Source organism: Nicotiana tomentosiformis, chromosome 2 (genome assembly GCF_000390325.3).
Source record: "Nicotiana tomentosiformis chromosome 2, ASM39032v3, whole genome shotgun sequence".
In the NCBI taxonomy this organism is placed as follows: Eukaryota; Viridiplantae; Streptophyta; class Magnoliopsida; order Solanales; family Solanaceae; genus Nicotiana; species Nicotiana tomentosiformis.
The window spans coordinates 39,266,319-39,274,488 of record NC_090813.1 but is presented as its reverse complement, the minus strand read 5'-3'; the positions used below and the strand labels follow the sequence as shown (position 1 = coordinate 39,274,488).

Below are 8,170 nucleotides of genomic sequence, written 5' to 3'. Positions count from 1 at the left end.
CACACGGGAAATTGTTGTGCTTGAGCTTATTGTAAGAACAGAAAAAAATGACATATTTATCTTTCTCGAAACTCGTCTTTTAAAATATTTTAAGAAAGTCAATGTTAAAATTAATTAAAAATTTATCTAGTATAAAGTTAAACATATATTTTATTATATACCTAATAGTAATTTTATTTTTAGTTTTAATGAATTAAATATTTTCTTAATAAAAATATATTTATTAAACAATTTTGTCTCGTATTATAATTTCGATGTTATAATATCAGTTAATAGCGGAGATGGAGGGGCAAAGACTATGGGGGAAGGCGACCGTTCTGATCCATCGTCATCCTTAGTTGAAAAATAATTATAATTAACAAGAAATAAATCCACATCACTAATTAAGTGAGTAGGTAAATCATGATTTGCAACTGACAAAGGATAAACTAGAGGTCCTTGTAATTTACTCAATTTCCACTCTTTGGTCTTTGCTTTCTCCGCTGCTACTCTATACTGGAACAGAACAACTGCTTCAATTCTTCCGAAAATTAGGGTTTATTGTCTGAAACTTCCAAGTTTCCAACGATTACTCCAACACTTCACATCGTACTTTCCCCTTTTAGTTGCTGAAATCTAACGCCTGATGTAACTGTATTAGGGTCTCAATTTTAAATCTCAATTAGTTTCTCAGATCAAACACTATATTCCTTTCTACTATTCTTTAAAATCTCATATAGATATGGCTCTTCTTCATTCTCCTAGTTTCTGCTTCAGTGGAGTTTCCACTTCAAGTCAAGCTTCTAGAAGTTTCCCTGCCCCTAGAAGATGCAGTGTGAAAGCAGCACCTTTTCTCTCCCAGTCTCTGCCTTTCTTTCCTCGATGCCAACTTCAAGGTGTTTCTTCTTTTAAATTTTACCAATATTTTCTATTTTAGTTATTTTCAGCTGTACACAGTATAATTCAGCATATTCTCAGACTGATTTAAATATGCGTGTAGAAAATTTAAAAGGTGCTCATATTGGTTTGTAAGTTTGAACTGTCTTTGATTCTGTAATTGTGAACTATGCCATTGCAAGGGCTACATTATGATCACTTCTTCTGTGTATAGAATTTGCTTCCTACTTTTTGTATTTATGCTTTTTTCTTCTACAATTATTACTTAAGGAAGAGCATTGCCAAGCGACAATGGGCAATTGGAGAAGGACGAATCTTCACTTGTTGTATGCTTTGGAGAAATGCTCATTGATTTTGTTCCGACCACAAGTGGGCTGTCATTAGCTGAAGCACCTGCATTTAAAAAGGCTCCTGGTGGTGCACCAGCTAATGTTGCTGTTGGCATTTCCCGTCTTGGTGGTTCCTCAGCTTTCATTGGGAAGGTATAATATTTGCTTACGTTTTTTATAGTCTTTTCTGAACTCGATGTGCTAAACATAGGTTTGAATAATTGTAATGGTAGATAGATTTTCTCAGTTCAACAAGTGTACAGGGACCTAGCTTCTTTATCAAGTATGTTTTGGATTTGACATCTGGCTAATTATTGTTGACTATCTATTTTTTTTTCCCTTCCTAAGCACCATTCCAGGCCGCTGGAGTAGACAACTGTTTGTTATTGTTTTGTTGTCTCTATTCAAACATACGCCAATTTCTGTTTCCTAGAAACATTTTAAGTCACCAAGCGGCTTTAGGAGCAACAAGACTGTTCACAACGTAGGAACTATCAATCTATAATGCATGCTTGATATTGCATTACATCTAATTTAAGTCTCTGCCACACTTGCTGAGGAAACATTAATTGCTCCATGGGGCGCCCTATTTAGTTAATGTTTGGAGCAATTAAGAAGAAGAAGAGCAGCGAGCGCTTCTCGCTTTTTTGGCAAAAGCGGACGCTTCAACCTACCTGCTACGCTACAGAAGTGACACAGTGGCCGCCTCGCTTCGTTTCACGCTTAGCTGAAGCGAGCACTTTTCACAACACTGATCTGGCATGATACACATGTTAACTACCTTCTTTTATGTACTTATTTCAAAGCTGAGATTATATAACTTAGCATATAACATTAGCAAGAAACAGATTTTTCCTCATCCGAGACTCTCTATTCTGGACTAATGCATTTGAATTATGGAATTAGGAAACTCATCTTAATATCCAGCAGAGTCATCTTCCTTCCTGCACTGTCGATTTTTGAAAATTTGATTGATTGTTGAGGATTCATATTAATTACCGCATCAAGTTAGCTTCTTCATTTGTTTCCTTTGCTGATTTGAGAACATAAATTAGAAGAAAATGAAAATAATCTATCAAAAATATGTGAAGCAGAAATCAATTATAAAAAAAAAAAACAATAAGTATTTTATGATATATTCTTGTAATCCTGCGCAGGTTGGTGAAGACGAATTTGGCTACATGCTTGCTGATATTTTGAAGGAGAACAACGTCAATAATGATGGAATGCGCTTTGATCCAGGTGCTCGTACTGCTTTAGCATTTGTAACACTGAGAAAGGATGGAGAGCGTGAATTTATGTTCTATCGTAACCCGAGTGCTGATATGTTGCTTCAAGAGGATGAACTCGATTTAGAGTTGATCAGGAAGGTATATGAAGTTCTTTTATCCTCGAAAAAAGAAGTATTTCAAAGTTTCATTAAAGCGAGAAAAAATTAAGGTCATAATCTTTAATGACGAGACTATACAAGGAGTCTTTAGTTTTGTTACTTACATGTTCCAATGGTAAAAGTTTATGTATTGGTCCTCTTTGTTACTTCTCTTAAGAATGACTTTTTCTTATTTTGTATATGCTATTTATTATTAAAAACCTTACATAGTTCATGATTTGGTTCTAAGAGTACCTTACAGTCCAGTTCTTCAGATATTTTGAAAACCATCTTATTTGAGAAGTAGGTAAGCAACTTGTATGCTGTCTGGAAAGCATGTTTCTCTACAAGTCAGCCCATCTTTAAAAATGTTTCTCTATGATTTAGCTTTCCTTATTGCACAGTTTCATTATTGATACTTGACATCCCTTCTGCTATTTCTGGTGGACCCTTAGTACTATGTTATATTTGGATAGTCAACTTGATAGTGATACCCAATGATTCCTATACCCTTTGGCAGGCAAAAATTTTTCATTACGGCTCCATAAGTCTGATTACAGAGCCATGCAAATCAGCCCATATCGCAGCTACAAGAGCTGCGAAGGATGCTGGTGTAATCTTGTCCTATGATCCAAATTTGAGGCTTCCACTGTGGCCATCTGCGGAAAGTGCTAGAGAAGGAATCCTTAGCATATGGGAAACTGCTGATATAATTAAGGTACTTGTTTTCAGGTGTCCAATGTGAAATATTAAATATGACTCGTTAATGGCAGTATCATTAGTCTTGCAAGAGAGTCGAACGTAAAAGTCTGAACTTTCAAATGGAATGTTACATCTGATGTTTCAGCTGCTTGTTATCACCAGATAAGTGAAGAAGAGATTTCTTTTTTGACGCATGGAGAAGATCCTTATGATGATAATGTTGTTCGGAAGTTGTACCATCCAAATCTCAAGTTACTTCTCGTCACAGAAGGCCCAGAAGGTTGCCGATATTACACCAAGGTAAGCTTCTAACTGCATTCTACTCTGCAGTCTACACAAATCGATGTGTGTAATCAAATGATTCTGTAACCCTTTATCAAGAAGTTTTGAATATCTCTGTATTCGATCCTTATATCTTAAGATGTAATATCCATTTTGTTGAATCATACCTTTTTAAACTATTTGGGAGTACCACATTTATGAAATGTACAATCTGCCACAGGATTATCGAGAAATGCGCATATAGATGCTGTTTCCTTTATAACAGATCCAAAACAAAAACAGATGCTGTGCCCTTTATAAATGCTGTCCAGCCAATCCTTAGCTTAATAAAATATTATTGATTTCTGTTAGAGTTATTCACCTGTTGCTTGAATGATTAGTGTAACATCAAAATGAATTCATTGCAAAGGACCATAATCCATTGCTCTGTGATACATGTCAAAGTATATACTAATAAGAATCCCTTGTCCTGCGAAGCTGCTATCAATAGATTCTTTGTTCTGTTCCCTTTCGTGATTCATGATCTGAAACAGTATGACTGCTATTTTTTTCTATTTTCTTGAAAACTTCATTAGAGGTTGTCTGAGATCTATTGGTCTTCGTCAAGCTGGTTAATATTTGTTAGCTTGTTCCTGCTCAAGTGGCACATAAACTGCATGGGAGCAGGTTTAAAAGTATTAGAATTTTGTGCATCTTTAGGCCAAATCTCTAAATCAGTCACGAAGCTGATAATTGTACACCTATTGATTTGCCAGTTTTACGCTATGTATGAAAGAGAGAGAAAAAATAAATTCTCTGAAGTTGCTTGAATGATGCAAAACAGGATTTCAGTGGGCGAGTTAAGGGTCTAAAGGTGGATGCTGTAGACACCACTGGCGCTGGAGATGCTTTTGTAGCTGGAATATTGTCACAGCTAGCATCTAATGTCTCACTGCTTCAGGTAAGGCTTTTTGTATTTAATCTAATAATATTATGTTCCTCGTGCCGAGGGTCTATTGGAAACAACCTCTCTACATTCACGGTAAGGGTAAGGTCTGCATACTCACTACCCCCTCCCCAGACCCCACTTGTGGGATTATATTGGGTTTTGTTGTAATCTAATAATGATATGTAGTTCTAATTTCCTCTATACTGACATTCTGCTGGCTGCTACTTTACATTCTGTGCTCTCTATATGATTTCTCATATCATGTTATCTAATCAGCAAAAAGATTTTGATTCTGTACGCTCTACATGAGTGTCCTCAGTATAATAACATTGAAGTACATTTATGATTTAATTATAGCGTGGATATTCTACTGTTTAATTGAAACCTCTTGTTAATTAGTAACCTAAATTAATTTGCATATGCAATCCAGTGATATAAGGCAGCTGAAAAAATCACAATTTCGACAATTGCGTTTTGCAAGTGAGAACTTGCACTTGGTGAAGCTCTAATGCTGCTGAAACTATACCACATCCTTATTCATGCTGCAGCTACTTTATGAAAAAAGAAAAAAAAAGTGAAACGGCTGAACTGAATTATGCTTTATACTTCATAATGATGGGAGTTGTGAATCTGAATTTCTTAGGATAAGGACAAACTTCTTCCTGCCTTTCTTTCTGGAGTTGCGTTTTATACTTCATTACAATGTGCTTATCCTCTTTATAGCTAATTGTGAATCTGAATTTCTTAGGATGAGGACAAACTTCGAGATGCCCTTTGTTTTGCTAATGCTTGCGGTGCATTGACTGTGATGGAGAGAGGAGCAATTCCAGCTTTGCCAACAAGAGAAGTTGTGTTGAATTCCTTGCTCAAGTCAGTTTCATAATATCATCCGACCTATTAATCAGTGTCATTTAAATGCTTGCGAAGTTGTGCCTTCTGTTTTCCTGCATTCTTCTAGGCAAAAAAATATCATTTATTGAGTTGGTCTAGAAGAAGGGTGTTGACAGAAACCTGAAAACAGGTCAAAAAGTAATTGGTAATAATTTTTGACGTATATGTGGATGCTCATAACCACATTATTAATCACATGTATTGAAATTACAATCATTGTTGAAATTCATGAGGATAATGCATGGGTTGTTGCACTTACTTTCATTCGCAAATCTGAATTGTTGTGTCAATTATGTTCGATTAGCATTGACATTTTGCTCGTCATATTCGGATACACTTCCCTTTCATTCTCAAATCTGAACTGTTATGTCTGTCAACAGTGTTTGATTAGCATTGACAGTTTGGTTGTTATCCTATTTCTGGTACATGAAAATTAACTGATTTTGCTTCGTAGGACATCAGAGAGATCTAGGGATAGTATATGTTTCAAAATGCATTAGACATTATATAGATATACCTGAAAATTTTATATTTTAGGACGTCAAATGTCCAAATATTGTCCCTGTTTGCAATTGTTGTTTAGAATGAGTATATAAGGCTAGCTTATCATATAAAGGAAATCAGAGTATACAAGATAACATGCCTCCTTTTTACGACGGAAAATTGTCAAAATTGCCCATGTACTATTGAATATTGTTTAAAGTGCCCTCTGTTATACTATTTGGTCGATTGAGGGATACTGTTATACTTTTGTGCAGATCTGCCCCTAATTTAGATGGCAAGACGTGTCTTGCTCAGACACAATTGACCATCCCAAATTTAAAAAACCCGAATCCTCTCCTGTCCGATATGAAATTGCATGTTGATAAAGTTCTAATAATGATTTTTTGTGCTTGTGAACTCACAAATTAATTGTCACTTTCGGACAAGCACCTAAGAAAGCTAATTTTTGGTTTCAAATCATTAATAATTGACGTCTAAATTGTTTATTTTGTAAAAAAAGATTATTTTTTCTTGTTTGAAAAATTGATAAATCAAACATACTGAAATTAAAATTACTGTTGATGACTGTTGGCTGTTATTTTCTGTCGGACAATAATACATCTGACCTACAATAAATCAAGTGCTATTGTGCAATAACAAGGTATAGGATCCCATAAGATTGTTAATAAGTAATAAATAGGGATATGTTTCATATTTGGTTAACCTTTTCTTTTCCATGTTTCAACTATTTTTTCTTTTCCCCAATTGTACGCAATTTTGAGGTGTCAAAATGTTGTCATCGTCTGTTTTTGGAGTCACTTTTATCTCCTTCCACCAAGTATAAACAAACAGATTAGTTGTTGCGCAGTTTTATAGAACCATAAAATTACACAGCCCGTGTCCTAAGGCTAAGGCTGACCATACATGCTTGGATGAAGACCTCTTTATAACCCAATTTGTAACTCATTTTTCGGATCTAAATATCCAAAATCAAACTCACAAAAGAAAACCAACTTTGCCTGTGTTGTAACCATCACAAAAAGGCAAAAAAACAAAACAAAGAATGGCTGAAGATCCACAAGACGTAGCTGATCGCGAACGAATCTTTAAGCGTTTTGATTTAAATGGTGATGGAAAAATCTCTTCAGCAGAACTTGGAGAAACCTTGAAAATGTTAGGCTCTGTAACTTCTGAAGAAGTCCAACATATGATGGCTGAACTTGACACTGATGGGGATGGCTTTATTTCTTATGAAGAATTCGAAGAATTTGCTCGAGCCAATAGAGGTTTGATTAAGGATGTTGCTAAAGTATTCTAGCTTTCTTGATGCACACGCCTTAACATTAGAAGCGGATTTAGAGTGGGTTCTACGAGTTTAACTACATTCATTACTTTCAGATCGAACAATGTATACATATGCATAAAAGATTTAAAATGTATACACATAATAAGATTATACTCATTTTGCGATTGTTATGAATGAATATTCTTCCTACATTTTGATATATGTCACTTTCGAATGTCCTGGCTTTTCCTTTTCTTTTTTCCCTTGCAGAAAACCGTTTCACTTAGTTAAACTGTAACCTCATATTCCTTACATCATTGTTGAGGTGGATTGTGTGTATATCTTTTTTCTAAATTATTTGGTTGGTTCTAAATGTTTGGTTTAACTAAAATTTATAATTTAGGCAACGTGGGTCAACAACATTGAACTGCAAGTTTTTCTGCCCTGTATTATGACACGATATTTCATTATTTGGGTCCTATGGGGGAGTTTAGCTGTCGTTATCTTAGCAAATCACAAATAATGTAAAGGTGACCTAATTTTATTCATTGTTCGTGGCATAATGGTTGTACTTTCTGAACCATATCTTTTCTTAAATACCTAATACTGAAATGGATTGATCAACTTTTCTTTTATTAATAAACGCCATCAATAGGAAAAAAGAATGGCACGGGGAGAATATGTTGTCAGCTTCCTATACATTAAAAACCCAGTAAGAGTTGTGTTCAACAAATTTACTACTCCTAATTAAATTTAAATTTGGTGGCCTACTGTAGATTGTCATAAACTGCTCCAATTAATTTAGCGTTGACAAATAGAGCAACGGTTCTTGGTTACAGGAAAGAAAATGGTTTGATTGGCTGAAATTACTAATTATGAAGTAAAAGTAGATAAGAAAAACTGAGAAATCTCAATGCAAATGATACAAAAAGGGGCCTTCTTTTTACCCTTGCTTCGCCAAACTACAGGCCAAAGCAAGCAACTTAACGATACGAAACTAGCTAAAACACAGTACATTTAGATAA

General features: G+C 34.9%; 2 protein-coding genes across 2 annotated transcripts; both read left to right on the top strand.

Annotated features, from left to right (window-relative positions):
• The first annotated feature begins 385 nt into the window (after positions 1 to 385).
• LOC104116257 (probable fructokinase-6, chloroplastic) lies at positions 386 to 5,635 on the top strand. The gene is made up of 7 exons (XM_009627080.4): positions 386 to 875; positions 1,147 to 1,358; positions 2,363 to 2,575; positions 3,095 to 3,292; positions 3,439 to 3,576; positions 4,382 to 4,498; positions 5,235 to 5,635. The coding sequence occupies exons 1-7, from the start codon at positions 722 to 724 to the stop codon at positions 5,367 to 5,369; spliced, it is 1,167 nt and encodes a 388-aa protein (XP_009625375.1). The 5' UTR covers positions 386 to 721; the 3' UTR covers positions 5,370 to 5,635.
• A 1,203-nt stretch (positions 5,636 to 6,838) lies between these two features.
• Positions 6,839 to 7,365, top strand: LOC104116249 (polcalcin Nic t 1). Its single transcript, XM_009627066.4, has one exon. The coding sequence runs from the start codon at positions 6,924 to 6,926 to the stop codon at positions 7,176 to 7,178; it is 255 nt and encodes an 84-aa protein (XP_009625361.1). The 5' UTR covers positions 6,839 to 6,923; the 3' UTR covers positions 7,179 to 7,365.
• The last annotated feature ends 805 nt before the right edge of the window (positions 7,366 to 8,170 follow it).

What these genes read in the sequence shown, in the direction of transcription:
- LOC104116257 (XM_009627080.4), top strand. Translation starts at nt 722, where the DNA reads ATGGCTCTTCTTCATTCTCCTAGTTTCTGCTTCAGTGGAGTTTCCACT. An exon ending in ATTTAGAGTTGATCAGGAAG is followed by an intron (nt 2,576 to 3,094) that starts GTATATGAAGTT and finishes ACCCTTTGGCAG; the next exon opens with GCAAAAATTTTTCATTACGG. An exon ending in CTAATGTCTCACTGCTTCAG is followed by an intron (nt 4,499 to 5,234) that starts GTAAGGCTTTTT and finishes TGAATTTCTTAG; the next exon opens with GATGAGGACAAACTTCGAGA.
- LOC104116249 (XM_009627066.4), top strand. Translation starts at nt 6,924, where the DNA reads ATGGCTGAAGATCCACAAGACGTAGCTGATCGCGAACGAATCTTTAAG.